General features: G+C 39.8%; 2 protein-coding genes across 5 annotated transcripts; both read left to right on the forward strand.

Annotated features, from left to right (window-relative positions):
• Window positions 1-6,861: 6,861 nt before the first annotated feature.
• Window positions 6,862-12,255, forward strand: fosb (FBJ murine osteosarcoma viral oncogene homolog B). Of its 3 annotated transcripts, none has more exons than XM_079466444.1 (6): window positions 6,862-7,124; window positions 7,320-7,507; window positions 8,539-8,871; window positions 9,057-9,164; window positions 9,418-9,726; window positions 10,613-12,255. In XM_079466444.1, the coding sequence occupies exons 1-6, from the start codon at window positions 7,061-7,063 to the stop codon at window positions 10,664-10,666; spliced, it is 1,056 nt and encodes a 351-aa protein (XP_079322570.1). In that variant the 5' UTR covers window positions 6,862-7,060; the 3' UTR covers window positions 10,667-12,255. The 3 variants fall into 3 exon arrangements, with proteins under 3 accessions (XP_079322570.1, XP_079322571.1, XP_079322569.1); XM_079466445.1 differs by lacking the exon at window positions 10,613-12,255 and adding an exon at window positions 9,866-10,078; XM_079466443.1 differs by lacking the exon at window positions 10,613-12,255 and having other exon boundaries at window positions 9,418-10,098.
• A 2,272-nt stretch (window positions 12,256-14,527) lies between these two features.
• On the forward strand, window positions 14,528-19,303 carry cUnh19orf47 (chromosome Un C19orf47 homolog). Of its 2 annotated transcripts, none has more exons than XM_079465316.1 (8): window positions 14,528-14,930; window positions 15,805-15,892; window positions 16,105-16,219; window positions 16,701-16,782; window positions 16,907-17,020; window positions 17,189-17,332; window positions 17,466-17,542; window positions 17,654-19,303. In XM_079465316.1, exons 1-8 carry the CDS (start codon window positions 14,912-14,914, stop codon window positions 18,182-18,184), a joined length of 1,170 nt encoding a protein of 389 aa, XP_079321442.1. In that variant the 5' UTR covers window positions 14,528-14,911; the 3' UTR covers window positions 18,185-19,303. The 2 variants fall into 2 exon arrangements, with proteins under 2 accessions (XP_079321442.1, XP_079321443.1); XM_079465317.1 differs by having other exon boundaries at window positions 14,859-14,930; window positions 16,743-16,782.
• Window positions 19,304-19,445: the final 142 nt, after the last annotated feature.

The following is a 19,445-nucleotide window of genomic DNA, read 5'->3' on the forward strand; positions in this document are numbered from 1 at the left end:
AGGAGAGAGAGAGAGAGGAGAGAGAGGAGAGAGAGAGAGAGAGAGAGAGAGAGAGAGAGGAGAGAGAGAGAGAGAGAGAGAGAGAGAGAGAGAGAGAGAGAGAGAGAGAGAGAGAGAGAGAGAGAGAGAGAGAGAGAGAGAGAGAGAGATGAGTAGAACTTGCTTAACTTGATGAGTTGAAAAGTTGTACTTGAACATCAATGGCAGCATTTTATTAGCAGTGAGTCAAATGCATATCGTCCAGAACAAAAGTATGGTCCATTTTCTGAGCCAATCACCTATCCCATGTGACATCATTATTATGATGCTGCAGGAGAATTGTCATGACAATGTAGATTTGACAATGGCACCACAAGAATGTGCACAGTCATAAACCTTCCATCTACACATAAAAGGCAGAAGATAGTCAAGAGCCCCCATAATAACATGCCCTATAAAAGTCTGCTATACTATAAAAAAGGGTCTGCAATATAAATGAAGAGTTTGGTTCCAAAATGAGATAACTTTTCAAATTCATGTTTTTGATAATGTTATCATGTTTGTATTGTTTGTAAATTAGCTGTATATTTTAGTCATTATGGCTAAAATCAAATCAAACAACTGCATTTTGATTGATATTAATTGGAATGCACGAAAAAAATATTTTAACAGAGATCTCATTTTGGAACCAAACTCTTCACAAAATGTTTCACCAGAATACAATATTAAACGTCTGTCAATAGAGAAAAATGGGACATGCTACGGAGCCAAACATAAAGTCAGTAGGATAATGTTTTACATTTACGCATGTGCCATGTTGCTTATTTAGAGTCCCCCTAACTCTACCCGAAACCCTCCCCAAACCCAACCTTTCTAGCAGCGAATGCAGACACGACCCTGGGTGAGAGGTTGGGGATGATGATGACGACCAACAGGTTGGCACGAAGGGGAGTCAGAAAAGGACAGTTTTGTCTCCTCCCTGACATGTGCAGTGTGCACAAAAAGCACTCCTGGACCCCCGTTTCTCCTTCCTCTACGTATCCCTCCCACCTGCTCTTTCAATCTCTCTTTCCTCACAACCTCCCCCATGAAAATAGGACAACTGTTGCATAAGCAATGGAGGAGTGGGGTAGATGGATGCAAAGAGCAGGAGAGAATGTGGGGGTTGAGAAAAAGAATTGCTGGAGATGGTTGGATGTGCAGAGAGATGGCAGAGAAAGAGTACGCTTTCTGTTCCTCTCTCTCTTTCTGATGCAGTGCTGTGCCTCTCTGTCTGGCATGCGGCCTGCTGAAAGTAGGCTATGTTTGACGCGCTTGAGGTTTACGCTTTCTGAGTCACACTACGCTGCTGAATACTAAACCCACTGATTGCATTTCAGCAAAGCTTCAGCTGGCTGGATTGCAAAGTTTTACATAGAACAAAATGACAGTTCATGTTCTTTCACACAATGGAGTGACAGCGATAGCTGGATTAACCCAGGATTTTTAATGCAGCCTGACATTTTCAACACGGATTAAACACACAGCAATTTAACAGTTAAAATATGTCCTTGTTGGGAACCCACAACTGTTTATTTCCTAAAACACATTCCATTGGTCTGATATTGATCTGAATGTGGAGAACAAATTGAAAGTCTTTCCATCACGGTGCGTGTTATCAAAGGACTGCAATTTCCTTTTCCTTCGCTGTTTCCTTGACTACCCAGAGGCCTACTATCCTGACAGGAAGTGATTTATGTAATGTTGAGGTGTACATGGCGACATAACTTACAAGTTTGGGGTGCAATATTGGACAATGTTGTCCTTGAAAATCTTCACTATGTAAGTCAGGATCAACCAAACCACATTGTCACCTTGTTCATTGGGTTTCCTTTTTTAAAATGTTTATCATGCCAGTTGCTAATGTAAAAACAAAATTCCCATCGTATTTTAAAATCTTAGATCATGAGTAAAGTGTGTCTCTCAACCATCTGGGTTTGCTTTAGGGAGAAAGCTGAGATCCAGTTTGTCTAGCTATCATGAAAAGGAACGCAGAAGGAAGGGAAACTTTCTTCTACATAACTGTATATTCCTAAACCTCTCTAGCACATTCTCCAGGTCAGACAAACAGACAGACGTACACACACGGCGAGCCAGTTGATGAGAAAGCAAGGGAGGTAGGGGAATGACCTCATGTCGTCTACGCGTCCAGATGTTTCCAGACGCGACTGAGAGTTTCCCCATCTATGAGGCAACCAGTGGGACATAAGAATGAGAAAGGTAGAAAGCTAAGGAAGGTCAAAAAGACCAAATTCTTTATAGAATGTGATGGATATGTCAAATATTTTGTGTTGGAAAAGCTTTATTAAACAATATCCAAAATAATTACATCTAAAATTATATTGTTAGAAATGTTCATCAATGTGTGTTAAGAAAGTTCCCTCAATGTTGAGGTACAATGTTTGCTAACTGACATAAGGCTACAATTTCCCTAAACATTAACATTGTTTTTCACTTAATACTTTGCATACATGTGTTGTTTTCTTGGGCAAAGAACAGCATGTCCGCTATGCACATGGGACAACATGGAAATCTTCCATGCTAGGGGATACAACGACGACAGACAGTGACTTTCAGTTCAACTGCTGAGGTTCCGGCTCACGCCACTCTGTGTATGTCTGCGCAAACACGGCATTCTCTTCCACAACACCGAGCGTGCCCAAAAGTCTAGGTCTAAAGCTGTCCCAGAGTACAGACAGCATACAACAAAAGCTAAACTAAGCAGAGTGTACTCATTGTGCAATTTTCTGTTGGAATAAGCGCTGTTAAAAGGAAAGTTTTTGGCAAATTTGTGGCGATGGGAAGTCCGAGACAGCGGTTATGCAATGTCGTTGGGGTAAGATGCCAAAAGGGGTGTTAACGACACAGAGCTATTGTGGGATGGGCTTTGCTGTTGCCTGGTTACAAATATTTTGGGCAGGGAACCAGGAAAACAGCCAAACCACCTCCCCAGGAAACAAGACGCTCTCGTGACTGCTGCAGGGGATCAAGTTCTAAAATGACTGGAGAGACGAAAACAGAAAGCGTAGTGTAAACAAAACATACATTCTTGCTGCAGTTTCGTGCCCCTCCCCTACATTATAAAACTTTTTCTGGAGCAGGATGGCAAAGATTTATAAAAAAAAGCAAATCAAGTCGAACAATATGGCTGTGAAGAATTTCCAATAAAACAAAAACAAAGTTTGTTTTTTGCATAAAGCCAAATGAACTCAAGAAACCTAAGACATGTGAGCACAGTTGGGGCAGTTTTAACTGAAATGCAAATAAATATATTTTCCTATTCATTGGTTATCCCATAACACACAAATTGCAACCACTGCAGTAACCAAAAAAACAACAAAACGTGTGATTATCATTTTAGGACAATTCTCTGAATTGCAGGGTGAATTAACCAAATTATGCGCTTGTATGATTACAATTTTGATACCTTGCTTCAGTTTAGATCAATGTAAAATTGTATGGCTAAGCAAAAATTCTGTATTAGGGTAGTGTCCTTTGGTGAGACTGCAAAAATTTTGAAAAAACTGTAGCATATGAGGGATTTACCTTCATTGTCAATATAATATAAAATAATATATTATTAACAGTTTGTTTTCTACATTTTTGCAATGTCACACCATAGGACACATGCACGGCATTAGTCAACTACCCATTTGCAAATTAAGAACTGCAATTTCTTTGAATGAAAGTACAAATGTTATCTTGTTTTTATGATTATCTTGTGATTTCATAATTAAAACTTGTTTTACACATTATGGATGAAAAGGCGCTTCCTAACCATGTGACTTTGTGGCAAGTCCCGCTGGGCACAGCTATGCTCTGTTTAAACCTGTTATTGACAAATCAGTTAAGATTTTAACTATTAAGCCCAATAAAATTACTCAAGAGTGGAAACGTAGAATTATGAATGAAAGTATATATAATTGTATTGCATAATACTAGCAATAAAAAAAAGATCCTTTACATCTTTACATCATGTGTATCTTCATACTCTGCAACATGACATGCACTTATATTTTAAGCACTACATTGCAAAATAATAGATAATGCATTACAATATAACTCCAACTGTCACTAAAAACATTATTGTTACATGCATACCTGTTATAAACACCTCAAAAAGCCAATCTTTAAAAAACATAATATTAGGAATGTATGAACCATTTTGTTTAAGCTGTCCACATGCCAATGGCTTGAGAAAGTTATACAATTAGGACCAAAACTGCCTTCTGTGTGAATCTACACTAGCATTAAAAGTGTGTTTATACGTCTGGCTGTTGTTACAGTAGAAATAACATGTTTCTAACTTTAAAATGGACGTTGCATTCCAGAGCCACTCGGTAAACTTGCTCATCGGGCACAACCATCCGATGTTTATGCAAACCTACATTTATACAAAACAGTCAAGCTAGCTGACTGTAATTTGGAAGCTGGGTGAAACGACCTAACGTTATTATGAGCTCTTTTGGACGGTATTTTTAATTCCGTTGTATAACGTTACTTTGGCGGTAGCATACCATAGCTAACAACAGAACGCCACTATTTAATAGCCTTACAACATTTTCAAGTAACGTTAATGACGCCAAAACGCAGCAATTTGTATTCGATACACAGCTGTATGTTGTTACTGACATGAATGTCCCTTTACAACGTTGCGCTGCAATGCTAGAACGATAGACGCTAGCACGCTAGCTACATAGCTAACTAAAGTTACTTCAATTCATGACTAAAGTCTGCGTGGTTAATCGAAACCATCAAAATGCTAAATATGCGAAAATCTGCCTCTATATCTCGCAGAAGTCAAAAGTATTGGAATGTGCAAACATCGTTTCTCCACTGGCAACGTTCAACCGCTCTGCTGTCCCTTTAAGAGTTGCCACGGAAACATGTTGCTACGCAGCAAAAACAAAAAAGTACCAATGGTCGTGACGTCCTTGCGTCAGACGTGCGGGAACGGCGTTTCCACGGAGACGAAACGTTGTATACACATGCAGGATTGGTTGTAGAAGTAGCGGGCTTGGTTGCCTTCAAAGCGGTGTCGTTTACTTTTCATTTAACCACGGAATTTGAGATTTTAAACAGAAGTACGTGTCTTAATTGTTCCCCAGTGACTGTATATTTACTGACTATAATAACAATTTTAGGTAGCCTAGAGGATCAAAAGTACTGCTCTGTTCAAGATCTTCTCGGGCAAGTCCAACATTTTAGCGATTACATGAAGAGACATAAATATTCAACATAAAAGAGAAAATGGTTGTATGAAGCCTCTGAAGCGCGTGTTGCGTTGTTTTCGAGCATATAGATTATTCTGCGTATCTGGTTTATCTTTAAACATCCCACATATGATTTCTTTCACGTAACCACATGATTTTTAATGCGTGTCGGCGGTATTCTGGTGGATATTGGGTAAAATGTTTGCCGCACATTGCAAGTAGGCAACTCTGTATTAGTCATTGCTGTTCGGTCGTTATATGTCTGCCACTGGACAGAGCGTTCTCCGCCGGTGACGTGAAGTGCTGCTGACTAATTGTTGTTATCCCCACTCTTACCCATCCTCAACCCGAGGCGTGCAGCCTTTCTACCCCTGTGACACTTCATTGTGTTTTATGTTTTGACACAATTACTAATTTCCAAATTACTTTCTCCATTTATTTTAGCTTTACCTTACTCACAATACAAATTGACCAAAGAACAATGACTCACCTTTGTTCCTATTTGAAAAAGAAATGCGTTGTGACAGTATATGACACTATATGACTTCCGTCACTACAGCCCACTGTCCGACTTGGAACTTGTGCATGGTTTCTTGTAAATGGCGAGGGTAAAACCATAATGGACGCATTGTACCCTGAACAATAACGCGAATTCAGTTGAACTCCGCTGCAGTCGTTCATTGTTATGATTTTAAGGATTTTAATGCATTTTAGCATAAGTAATTTTTCTTAAATATGTGGGTTAATCGAATGAAGACTTGTTATGTGGTTTATTTATCGTAGTTACCTAATAACTCCAAACACAACAACACCAAAGCAACGTTTCATGTCTTAAAATAACAAAAGGCAAAGTTTAAAACTTACCCACTATAGAGAGCTGGTTATGTTAATCTCTGACCCGACCGGTTCTCAAGACTGTTAGCGACGAAGGAACCTCCTGTGTATCGGGGATTCCGTGGGGCGTGTCGGTGAGAAAGTTTACAGTGGAGTCAAAACAAGTGAAAGCGGTTCCCTCCTAAGTTTAACCGCTACCTCAGCAAAATGTGACCTACTAAAATAGTTTATGCACTTTCTATAACTTTGTAGTTAGTAGTCTATATATTTCTAAAGTTTGCGTAGCCTTCAACGCAAAACAATACATTTTGTTCAATTTCATTCAATTTAATTGTTCAAATTATAGCTATGATAATCATTTCATGTTGCAAAACGCTTTATTTTCTAATGTAAAACGTATTTTATTTGTTGATTAAGAGTGACTTTAGGGGAATCGATGTTAACTTTGATGGGGATAAAGTGGTTTTAATCTGACAAAGTTACATAAAGTTGCATTTTATTTTTAAGGTAGCCCTCAGGTTAAATACTTGAAATCGTGTAATTTCTAAATATTGTCTATAAATATAATGTAACAAGTAAAAATATCTCGTGAAACTAATAGTAAACGTACCTATTCTTGACCGCGAGCAAGCTGTCTCTTTCTGTGGGTGAGGGAATCCCTTACACGTCATATTGCTTAGATACCGAAAACAAAAACACTGCTTTTGGACCATATATGGGCACCTACGTCAGCGGAACACCAGTACGGGGCGGAGTTAGGACTCCCTACTTTACAATGCGCTCTCAGGCTTCATTCAGAAGAAGAAGCGCTGCTGCCGAAACACTACGTCGGCTCCCGTTTATAACAAACACATTACGGATTATTTTATGGATTAATATATGCACATTTCAAAGGAAACGTTTGAAGGATTGTACCGCGAACTGGGAAGTGTTATCTAAGAAGTGAGTGGAATTTAGAAGTTTTCTCCAGCAAAAGCATCTGGATTGATGTCTTCATGCAACTATTTTGGAAAGAGACGAAAGGCATCTTAACGAAGACTCCAAGTAAAACTTGTTACGGTAAGTAATTTACGATATTGAATACATTGCAATTTTTTTCCAAGTTTAGTGTCTTGAAACAAACAATCGTACAGTGTCCAGGCACGTTTCAGTGTTCACTTTATGCTCTCTTCTGCACTGCAGTTTACAGATGCAAATGTCTGAGAAAAGTTAATGTCCTAAATGCGCTTCAGTTTAATATGTGTTGGGTGACAGGTGACGTCCAGTTCTCGCCGGGCACAGTAGGTGTTGCGGCTTCTTTCGGCTCCACCAGGGAGATGTTTCAGGGGTTCCCTGGAGACCCCGACACCGGCTCCCGTGGAAGCATATCTCCTTCTCTTGAATCTCAGTACCTGTCGTCCGTGGAATCCTTCGGAAGTCCCCCCACCACCAGCGCACCACAAGTAAGTCGCAGCGTTTCGTTTAGACTAATAGAAATGTCGTTTGTCACAGCTTTGTTTAGGTGAAATGATCTGCACCTCAGATTTGCTGGTTTAGTCTGCAGTTGTGTGTGAAACGGAGCGATGTCCGTTTTAATTTGATTAATCAAACACAGCAATGTTTTTCAAGGATGTGTTGAATACGATTAGTAGATACAATGGCGTTTTTGTAAGCCACGACTATCATCATGCAGAATCTCAACACTTACGTTGAGTATAATGACAAGGCAGCATGCGCGCTGAAACAGGCCGGTAGCAACGTGGTCTGTTTACAGCACGCTGCGAAACATACGACAAAGCTGTGGAACTCTCCGACGTCTGCGCAAAAAGCTCCGCCTTTGCTCGGTCCTACCGCTCTCGCTTCTCAGACTCTGCTGTGACGTCAATGCGTTCTATTTTGGAGAGTTACGTTGGGTTGCTAAGGGGAACACCGGGGGTGTGACGGGGGCGGAGGAACAGAGAAGGGAGGGGATACGGGGACGCTGATTGGCTAAGTCGACGTCTTCGAAGCTGCGTGTCATTTGCCTCACACGCTTTCTTATGAATATTAATGAAGCGTGGAACTCTGGGCTTATTTCTTCTAAAAACCGAAGTCATATAAATAGGTTTTTATGTCTAAATCTTTTTTTTTATTTGCGATCTTTTTTAGGCAAGAATGAGCAAAGTGAAAACCTTTAAGATTTAGATTTAATTAGACATATTTAACGTGTATTGAACGAAATATTTATGAGGCTTGGTTTACTCATATACTATTGGATAAACATAACAATTTAATGCGTTTATTGAAAATAGCCAACGTGAATAGTTGTTTATGGTAGGATTGTTGTTTTATGACAACACTCATTTTTGGCGGTCTAAATAAATAATGTAGCCTAATATAAATCTGAATAAAAAATAATGTTTATCATTATCTGGAAGCACTACTTTACCACACTTTTGATAATGCAAGTAGGTCAAACTCACAGCTTTAAACTGTTTATGTTCTTGGGTTCCAGGAGTGTGTATCCACCACTGGTGGGGTAGGGGTGGGTGGACTTTCAACTGGCACCGGGGCAGGGGTGGACATGCCCAGCTCATTTGTGCCCACAGTGACGGCCATCACCACCAGCCAGGATCTGCAGTGGATGGTGCAGCCTACTCTCATCTCATCTGTGGCACCAGGGCAAAGCGCCATGGGCTCCAGCACCATGACGCAGCCTGTTGCCTTGGATCCTTATGACCTGCCTGGCCCCAGTTTTTCTACTGCTGGAGCCTTCACCCCACCGAGTTCTGATGCGCCTGGCCCAGTGCGCCAGTCTCGTAGCCGTCGCCGTACACGTGATGAAACGGTAAATGAAACCAGTGATGAAACCAATGATTTTGAATATTTTACAGTTTACATTGTGTGTTCCAAATACAAGTAATGAGATTTTGTAGTAGGTTTTTTTTTAGAAGTATCCAGAGTTAAAAATAAATATAAAGAAAATGTGATCTGACATACGGATTAAACACTTTATTTGTTCCTCTTTTCCAGTTGACCCCTGAAGAGGAGGAGAAAAGAAGAGTTAGACGAGAGAGAAATAAAATGGCTGCCGCTAAGTGTAGAAACCGACGGCGTGAGCTTACAGACAGGTTACAGTCGGTGAGCGATGCTGTACTCACATATAATTTCACTAGTTACAATACTCTCTATAGCTGTCTTTGAAAATTAATTCATATTTTATTATTATTAAATTAATAATAGTATTTTTAGAATGAGACCAACAAACATATGCAAAATGCATTATTCTTTTGTGTCTACATGTTCAGATTTAAAAATAAACTTTCCTGTCCCCATTTCATATGATCATAAAATATTGTCCCCTTGTGTCCTCCTCTTGTCTCTCCAACCAAAGGAGACAGACATATTGGAGGAGGAGAAGGCTGAGCTTGAGGCAGAAATATCTGAGCTGCAAAAGGAGAAGGAACGCCTGGAGTTCGTCCTGGTTGCGCACCAGCCCGGCTGCAAAATTCCCTATCAGGACCAGCCGCCTGCGCAGATGCAGCAGACCTCCCCACAAGCGCCTTCAGTCTCTTTGGTGGGCTTGACTGTGAAGGAGGACTCTTTCTACCTGCCGCCCGCCTACTCGTCCCACCACCACGTCCCGGTTTCACAGCCCACGACGCAGCCGGTCCCAGCACAGCAGCAAGGGATGATGCAGGAGGTAGCCTTTTCTAGTTCTTTCTATGGCCAGGGCCAGCCGGCGCCAGACGGCCCGTGCATTGTTGCCGACGGTGGCGGTAACCCTGACGCCGGCAGCTACATCCCCTCATACACATCTTCATTTGTGTTCACCTACCCAGAGGGAGCCTGCGGGGCCAGCGCTAACCAGCGAACCACTAGCAGCGATCAGTCCTCTGATTCCCTGAACTCACCCTCCCTTCTTGCACTTTGAGAGCTTTGCATCTCTGCCTCTGCTTGCCTGTCGACAAAAACACATAAGCAAGTACAGATTCCAAAGTTTGGCATTAAGTAATTGTTGGGCAGATAAACTGGGATCTCAGACATCGACCTCTTACTTTAAGGCCTCGTTTAATTAAGGCCCAGATGCGTTCGAATCTGAGTGACTTCATCAAGGTGATGTAAGTGTATATTAATTCACAATGAATTCAGGCTTAATATCAAGATGAGTCACTAGCCAATGCATACACGCACACATGCTTAAATTTTCATGGATGTTCAAATCCACCAGCGTGTGCTGCACATGATAATAATAAAAGCACATTAGCTCTCTCTCTCTTGCTTCTATCTCTTCTTGCTCTAGCATACATTGGTGTACCATCTCCCTCGTTCTCGCTCTATTCATCCCAGTGTTTTTGTCTAAGTGGAAAAAGGGGGAACTGACGTGGCTTTTGTGGGTCTCGTTTATTTTTTTGGGCCAGATTGCCGTGCTTTTTTCCCCATCCAGTTCATCCACACCTTTTCTGATCCTATGAAACGGACGTTACAGCACACTCTTTAGCTACTTGTCTATTTCTTTTTTCTCCCTCCGTTGTCCACATCTGTTTCTCCTCTCTCCTGTCTTTATGTACCTCTGGTTCTCTCCGAAGTCTTCAACCCCTGAGAGCCCGTTGGACCCTGAAAGCCCATGGAACCTTGAGTGAGTGCCAGCCCACCCCAATACCACAAACTCCCCTCGCACGGACCGGCCTGCTGCATTGCACGATGGAACCTCAGACCCTTTCACAATGGGCAGACATTTCAAAACATCCTAACAAACCAGACACAGCACGCTAATCAAACGACCGCAAATGCCATTTCAGAAGCTATAAAGGCAAAAAGGGACTCTTTATTCCTCCTTTGCGCTGAGGATTTATTTGGATGAGTGAGGAAACACTGGGTAGACTTTGGCAAGGCCAGCAGAGGAGCTTCAACAACAAGGTGCTAAGAGAGCCATTGGAATCTGGAGGTATGAGTTCCAAAAATCTGGATTGGGATTATTCATGCGGTCTGTTCAGCGGTTTAGCACCACAAGTCACCTCTTGCTGGTCCTCATATTTCTCAGAGCTTTGACGTAATGTTATGCCCTTTCCTATTTACTGTGTGAATTAGAAGGGTTTGTTTCATTCTGTGTTTCAATTATAGTATTAACTCTCATGAGTGCATACAAATGTGTCTTTTATTGTGAGTTACACCAATAGTGTCAATCAATGTCTGAGTTTGAAAAGCATTATAACGAAAATGAAAGACCAACAAAAACAACAGAGACAACCTCTTGGTTTTGGATGTGTGGCCTCTGTGCTTCTAAAAGTCCTTGCCGTTGTTCTTGAGTTGTGGATCTGGTTTAGCACAGCTCCAGTTGTTGATGTGAATGGAAGTCACAGAGGACTGCATCTCCAGTTTATTTCTTTCTTAAAGGGGGTTGTTAAAGCCGAAACAAAGTAAAGCACAAAAGCCGGCTATAGACGGAAGGAAGGAAAACAACGGTGGCCAAAAGAATGCAATGTGCTTATGAAAATGAACAGTCTACTTTTTCTGTGAATGTTGATGATTTTTTATGTTTTAAGTTACAGATTTGTCATTTTGCTTTTCTCTTTTACTCTTGATTGTGCCGTTGCTGCCAAAATGGAAGAATTTTGTTGGGCTCTTAGCTGCTCCTTCTCTCTGTTACTGTTGTCTTACTGCAGTTATCACAAATATTGTTATTATGGTTATTATTATTTCATTGTTAGCTCATGTTGGCAAATGAAAAGGCATGTTGTGCTCTATGAACTTTTTGTATGTCATAAACTATATATAAAATATATAAAAACATATATTATGTATGCATATATATACATATTCAGTGTGTATATATATCTGCAATGATTGTAATGTAATATATGAATGTTCAGAAAATGATATTTTTGTCAATGAAGACAGAAGGGAGAGCTTGATGGACTTGGTTTTGGTTTGAACATAGATATTTTTCTAAAAAGAACAAAAGATATATATTATAATCAACAATAACAGCTCACCGTTCCCTTAATATGAAAAGCATTGTCACTGCCTTTCATACAAAATGTGTAATATGTATGATGACTTTATTCAAACTCTGGTGCATACATGTGTATCACGGATTTGTGGAAGCTATCCGCTGCTTTTTGCTTTGCTTGATATGTCAATATTATTGGTCCCACAGCATTTGTTCATCAACCCCTGTGGACAAAACACACTGGACACAAACATCTATGAATGCATAAATAAAAAATAAATATTCTAAAGAAAAATAAGATATGAATCAAGTGTCTCAATGTATCAATGTAGATAACCGTATGGTATTCAACTGTGTTTATCAAGCAGTTGTGATATATTCTCCTATGGATTTATCATGTCCAGTGTGTGCTGTCTGCTCCTTATTTTTGGGTCTGTGTGCTATTCAGGGCTTGATGGACATCTACTTTCAATTAGTCCTAAATTACAGATGCAAGTTTTTAAACACAGAGAAGATCCATTGTTCTTAATGAGTTTGGCTTCATTTGTAGTATTGTATGGGATGGAAAAGATCATATGTACAGTTGTTGATTATGAAATGCCTTTTTATGCTACATTTATATACACAAGTGCACCATTGTTTTGAATTTAGGCCTGTTACAGTATCACCAAATGTAATGAAGGACAAACTCTGATTTCACAAAGAGGGACAGTATTATATTTCTCATTTAATTAAGTTTGTGCTGTCAAACAGCTTTGTGATACAACATTACATTGATATCAGTTCCAAATTTTCTTTAAAAGACTACATTGTGTGTAACAACAGTTTTATGTTGTTTTGTTTTTTAGCTGTTGGTGCTTTTGTTACTTCTACGCCAAAATATGTTACTGTATCCTTACTTATGTGATCTGACTCTGATATCATAAAGAGATGCAAAGTATCGGTTAAATGAGACAGTATAGGACTCTGTGGTCTTCCACTTTGCAAAAACACCTTGTTTGGCTTAACCGTACAATCACCAGAGGCTACGATAATCCTAGTTATTACCAAATTCACAGTGCTTTGAATTGACACAGTAGAATGCAATATATCAGATACTCTAGGAGAACCATGTAGCATATCTACTTAATTGTAAGATTACATCAACCCTGATTGCTACAGGGTCACACTGAAGAATAGAATCTGTCATTACAGTTGATCTGATGTATGATTTACTCTGCTAAGTACTCAATGAATGGATGGTTATGCATTGTGAGGTTGTAAAACGTCAGTGCCTATCATATCGGTGGGAATCCTTTGATAGATGAAATTTCTTTACTTCCTAATGCACATTTGAAGATTGCCTTTAAAATAAAAGTGTGAAATATTAGTGATCATATTTTACAACCTCTTTTTTCAAACAGTGTAAAGAGGGCTGACTTGCATCAGACACATTTTTGCCTTTTTTGAGGGAAAAGGAACGCAAGGCATAAACATCAAAGAATATTGTAAACTGAAAATGACATGGTGCTTTTTCAATACTTTTTGTCTTTGTACAGTATATACTTGATAAGAAAATATCAGAAGTGTCTGGAAGGTTTGATGTCATGGGCTTTAGGACACTCGTGGTTTCTTTAGAAGAGTGCTTTTCTCACCATGACTGATGGCCCTGCTCTAAGCTCTCATATTTGAACAGCATATTTGTGAATGATATAAACACCGCTCTACGTTCTTTATCTTTTCCTCTCCATTTCATTTCACTTAATGCTATATTTCTAGCCCTTTAATGAATGGAGAAGGACATTTCATATTGTTACATAGACTGTGAAAAGTAGGTGTACTGTCCTATCTTAATACCTTTGTATGACGTCCGGTTTTTCTTGTAATGGAAATGTCTACAAAATAAACATATTCGGAATTATTTTCTTTCTGTCTTTTGAACAAGATTTGTTATAAAGCCATCTCACAACATCCAGGTGAAGACATAATGTTGCTCATACACTGAAGAGATAAAGTTGGGCAAATACACTATTGAGAAGTTCACCCTGTAGCCCAAGACTGGTTGCCAACTGACGCTGGGAAATCTAGGTTGCTGCTGGAGGTTAGTTGCTCACACTGTGGTCTGTATGGGCACCAATGTCCCAATATAGTGATGGGGACACTATACTGTATAAATCACTGTCCTTCGGATGAGATGTTTAACCAAAGTCCTGACTCCCTGTGGTCATTAAAGATCCCATGGCACTTTTTGTAAAGAGTAGGGTTGTAACCCCGGTGTCTTGGCCAGATTCCCTCCACTGGCCCTTGTTAATCATGGCCTCCTAATAATCCCAACCCCCCCCCGAATCTCTCTCTCCACCTATAATGGCTAGTGTGTGGTGAGCGCACTGGCTCTGTTGTACTGTGGCTGCCATCGCATTTTTCCATGGTACACACTGGTGATGGTTTGAGCAGAGACCCCCTCATATGATTATAAAGCGCTTTGGGTGTACAGCAACATACAATAAATGCCTCATTCATTAATTCATGTTTTGATAGGGTATAAATGGGATTTTACTGCACTCTAGTGGACAGAGTAGACACAGCACACAAAGTCAGCCAGGAAATGAAGCTGATAACTAAACAAAAATTGTTAAATCACATTTTATCATTCTAAGAGTTTCTCTTCTTGGCCCCACTGCTCGTATGACGACATGTTATAGCATGTAAGTGTCTCTAACTCATGTATGTTAAAATACGTTTTGATCGTGGAATATTCCATTTATACACGGTTATGATACGAGTAATTATACGCATATTGACCCATTGGAGCAACGTGGAACAAAATATTAAAAGAGAGACGCGTTTTGGAGCAATATTCCGGTTCGCAATATTCCGGTAAATCGATTTGTTCCGAAGACGGAGGGGATGTTACGTCACAGCATTTCCGCAACGCGCTGGTTTTTTCCTAGGGAAAATGGCGACCGTCACCATGGGTAAGAGAAATAAATGACCCCATTCATGGAATATGGACAATGTACACGTTTTAAAACAGTGTTTAGCTCTCAGTCATGGGTAGTTTATGGGTGAATGTTTGTTGTGGGGTTAGGTTTGGTCTTCATAAGACGTTTTAGTACAATACTGTGTCGGGTTTAATAAAAGAGGCCCCGCGATGTATTTCCATTGTGTCTTTATTCAGTAATGTTTGTGTTATTTACATCGTTCTGTCTCCGTGTACTACAGAGTATATGGAAAAACTGTGAAAAAATGTTTCTGTTTATTTGAACAGAATTTCGGTTTATTATGTTTATTTCGGGTCGTTTTAACGATTGGACTCTGTTCCGCCTTTGGCATTGGGTGGACCATTTTGTCTTGTTACAAGTGAACCAACAAGTACCAACAAATAATTTGTGTATTAAGTCATATTTCAGTCATTTTAAATGTCCTCAGGATATTAGTCTTATTATTTAATTCGGCTTTAAATGCCCGAACAGTGGTCCAGAATGATTCGGCCTTTAACTATATGTATTTTATTTCTTATAATAATGACTTTCTTGGTTTTCTCGATTCAGATGATGGTTTTATTTATTAATTGTATATTCCTGACCAAATTAATTCAGTTACTGACACAAGACTCATGCTTAAGACTTTAAAAATAACATCCTGGTGGCAGCTGCTCATGCTGACCATATGTTCTCTCTTTGTCATGCAAGTCGAGCCTTATATGCTGCCGTTGACCCCATACATTACACACATATCTGTTTAATTTAAATGTACAGTTGTTATGTAACACAGAGCAAGCATGCACATTTTATTAAGCACTTCATTGAACACACATAAAAACCAACAACATTTCTGTTTATTTTATAGCCACCTCTGAGTGGATCCAGTTCTTCAAAGATGCTGGGATCCCTCCTGGACTGGCAGTCAACTACGCTGTGGCATTTGTTGATAACAGGTAAAGTAACCTCTATTAAAGTATTTACTTTCCTTACTTGGGTCATGTGCAGACAGTTGTACTGTAGAATACATTGTAGAACTTGTTTTAAGTTGGCTATGGCATGCTATCTGTGACATGTTACCAACAACATTCAGAGCAATAGACTACTTATGATGTTTGGAGTATGTATGTTGAAAATGTGGCATAAACTTCTTGTTTTTGTTTTTTAGGATTCAGAAAAGCATGCTTATGGACCTCAGTAAAGAAATAATGATGGACTTGGGTATTACAGTCATCGGGGACATCATAGCCATTCTTAAACACGCCAAGCATGTGTATAGACAGGTGAGTTTTAATGTTTCATTCAACTTTTCTCAGCAAGGTGGATTAATTGAACAATATTAGTTTATTTGGAGATCTGAATTGGTGACACAAACGTTTCCCCCTCTTGTTTAAGTTCCCAAATATACCTAGCAGGGCTTTGATGAATAGTAAACAATTTAAGATTAACAATATCTCAAACTTCTCGGAGAACTTGTTTAATTTAGGCATTTTTATCATTAGATTTTTTTAAATTATATTGTCGGCTTGTATTTTTTATTGACATTGTATTTATTTCTACTGAGAGGCAAAGCATGGCACGTCCAAACAAGTTTGGCAACTATGTTATATGCTCAACCGAAACTTAAAAAGTATAAAAATGTGAGACTATAAAAAAAAAGTAATAATCCCACCTTGGTAACAGTTGGCTCTGTCAGACCTGATAAGGAGCCTATGCTGCTTTATTGTAAATATGACAACCTGCTGGCTGAACCTTTATTTACAGGATTTGTGTAAAATGACAACTGAAGCTATTTCTTCTGGACAGACCAGTGTACAGGCTGAACTGAGACGCACTGCTAACACTCGTAAGTACAGGGGTGGCACCAAAGTTTCCCTTCAGTTCTTCAACTGGTTTTTCATAATGGAAGTCATTTATCTTTGTCTCAGTTTGAAGCTGTAGATCTTGCAATGTTCATATTCTCCTGACAGCTGCCACACGCATGATTGCCAACGCTTTGAGCCGGGACTCCCCACCAAGTACCCCTGCTCGGCGCCCTGACAACCGTTTATCAGTGACAGTCTCCAATGCCAGTGCCAAAACAGGTACATAAGATTTGATTGCATGGTAGCTGGATGTCATGTTTGTATTAAATGTGTGTTTAAATCCACATACTAGCATTTGACTGTTTCAGTTATTCATACATGGGTAACTGATAAATTGGCAAAATGAGAAAGGAAACAAAAAATCTTTATCTCTTCACCCTCTCACAGTGCCCAGTCAACCAGCAGAGGAAAATGAATTGCAGGTAAAACACCGGCGGGTCACTAAAGAAATTGAGGGAAAATACATTGTAAATATGCCAAAAGGTACAACAGCTCGCACCCGACGCATCCTGGCACAGCAGGCCAAAAAAGGTACATTTGTGTTGTATATAATATTGAGGAATTGGTTTTGGATAAATTCTGTTCACACAACATTAAAACTCATCAAAGAAAACTGCACTGGAGCTTGATGTAATTGACATGCCATCTCATTTCGTTGCCACAGCTAAGGTTCTAAAGCGTACCTCAGTGTTTGACAGACTTGGTGCCGAATCTAAGGCAGACCTCACTACAACCAATAAGGTAAATCATTGTGTTGATTGATTCGTTCATCAGATAAACATGACACCAAAAACAAATTGTGAAAATTCTTACATGTATTAGCATTGTGAAAGTTTCTTCTCTGCCATGCAGTCGCCAACAGGTGTGTTTAGCCGACTAGGTAAGGCAGAGGAAGAGATTGTTGGGAAGACGGGAGCTGTTACTGAGGTCTTTGAGGATGATGACAGCGATGGTGAGGGCTCAGTACTGCAGTACGCCGGCATCCTAAAACGAACCCCAACTGCTTCGAAAAATGAGACTGTGACCCCTAAGGCTAAAACCCTTACTCTGCGTCGGCTAGGCACCAAGTACAAACTTCCCCCATCTGAAGGCACACCACCTATCTCCTCCTCTACCTCCTCCAGCCAGAAACGGGCACCCAAACTGGGTGTCCTGCAGAGATTAGGCAAGGCTCCCTCAGTCAACCCTACCTCCTCAATCCCTCAAGTCTTTCAGTCTGCAGAAACCCAGGACAGTCGAGTGACGAGTAGCAAAAGCAAAGCCCAGGGAAGCTTCGCTCTTGCCAGCCCCAAGGTCAGCAGTAGCACGGGTGACAGTCAAGGGGCTCAGATGGATGCCGGGGCGGTCAGTGTATTTAAGAGACTGGGTGCTAAAAAAACCTAATACACAATTTCCAAAGAATGGTGCCGTTTTAAATCCTGTTTACCCTTCTGAGCCCCTCTCTCAGAGCCCTGAGTTTCCATAAAAGAGTGTGAAGTTGAGAAACTGTAGCACCACCGTTGATGGTTTTGGAAGTTTATATGCTGTATTTCATGCAAATTATGATATTATGGGGGAACAAAGGGTCAGCTGCAATCAGTTATTGCACTGTGAAATTATACAGAAAGCTTATTTAAGTTGCGTAACTATTGTTATGTTTGGTTAAAGGAATTATTGTCATGTCAGATAAGACAGACATGTACAATGTGCATGCCTAGGACTGAAGTTGAGATCCGCTCTCCTACTTTTATACCTACTCTCCTATGCTCTTGAGAGCATTTTGAAACGTTTTTCCAGATTAAATCACGGGTTTGTAATACACAATTTATAATGCATGGTGTCAAACATCAGATTTTTCACTACAGTAGCCAAGAAACCTAAACGAAGGCTATGTTTAACACCTCAGCTTACAGATTCCTCCATGAGTTGAACCGGTAAGCCCCTGTTCAGCCATCCTTATATCTCCATATTTTTAACTGGTCTTTATAATCACAAACAAGCCTTTCAGTGGCTTGAAACTGCACGTGTAACCATTTCCGTTAATGCGCCTTATGACCTTAACTGTAACTTTTGTGAAGATATGAAATCACTTCAATTTACAATATCAGACAGTCACCGTCTTACAGTCTCTGCTTTTATATTTCCTCATTTGGAATTCCAGCCGATAGAGCTTACTGATTTTACAGAGCCGAAGTCACATTGGGAATAGCATGCTGTTGCCAAGCAACACACGTGGAGGTGGACCCTTGTGTATTTTTAAATTTCACCCCATACACCTACCCTCTGAAAAAGAAACCATTGTTATGTTGCAATAGGAACTCACATTTCGGTTTTATGTTGTTGGTTGTTGTTTTAGTTTATAATATTTTTTATTAGGCATCTCAAAAGCAAAACTTTCTTACATTGTGTATATTTAAGCAAAATACCAGAGGATCAAAAATGTTTTACCTGGATAAGTTTATATAGTATTTGTGAAGGTTATTTGTTTTGAGAATGGATTTGAATATAAAAAGATGAAACGCACATTTTGAATCATTCTTTTTTTTCACAGACGAGTCAACTGTGTAAACTTTTATATGAAGTGTAAAATGTTTTATCTGATTCTTTCAATATATGAAGTTTAAGGTCATGTTCTGGAATTTGTTGTAAAGGGTAGTTTGGATAG

Source organism: Barbatula barbatula (assembly GCF_947034865.1).
Source record: "Barbatula barbatula genome assembly, chromosome: 10".
In the NCBI taxonomy this organism is placed as follows: domain Eukaryota; kingdom Metazoa; phylum Chordata; class Actinopteri; order Cypriniformes; family Nemacheilidae; genus Barbatula; species Barbatula barbatula.

Coding starts and splice junctions, on each gene's coding strand:
- fosb (XM_079466443.1), top strand. CDS start 7,061: ATGCAACTATTTTGGAAAGAGACGAAAGGCATCTTAACGAAGACTCCA. Junction 7,125..7,319: donor TCCAAGTAAAACTTGTTACG/GTAAGTAATTTA, acceptor GTTGGGTGACAG/GTGACGTCCAGTTCTCGCCG. Junction 7,508..8,538: donor CCACCACCAGCGCACCACAA/GTAAGTCGCAGC, acceptor CTTGGGTTCCAG/GAGTGTGTATCCACCACTGG.
- cUnh19orf47 (XM_079465316.1), top strand. Junction 17,021..17,188: donor CAATGCCAGTGCCAAAACAG/GTACATAAGATT, acceptor ACCCTCTCACAG/TGCCCAGTCAACCAGCAGAG. Junction 17,543..17,653: donor ACCTCACTACAACCAATAAG/GTAAATCATTGT, acceptor TCTGCCATGCAG/TCGCCAACAGGTGTGTTTAG.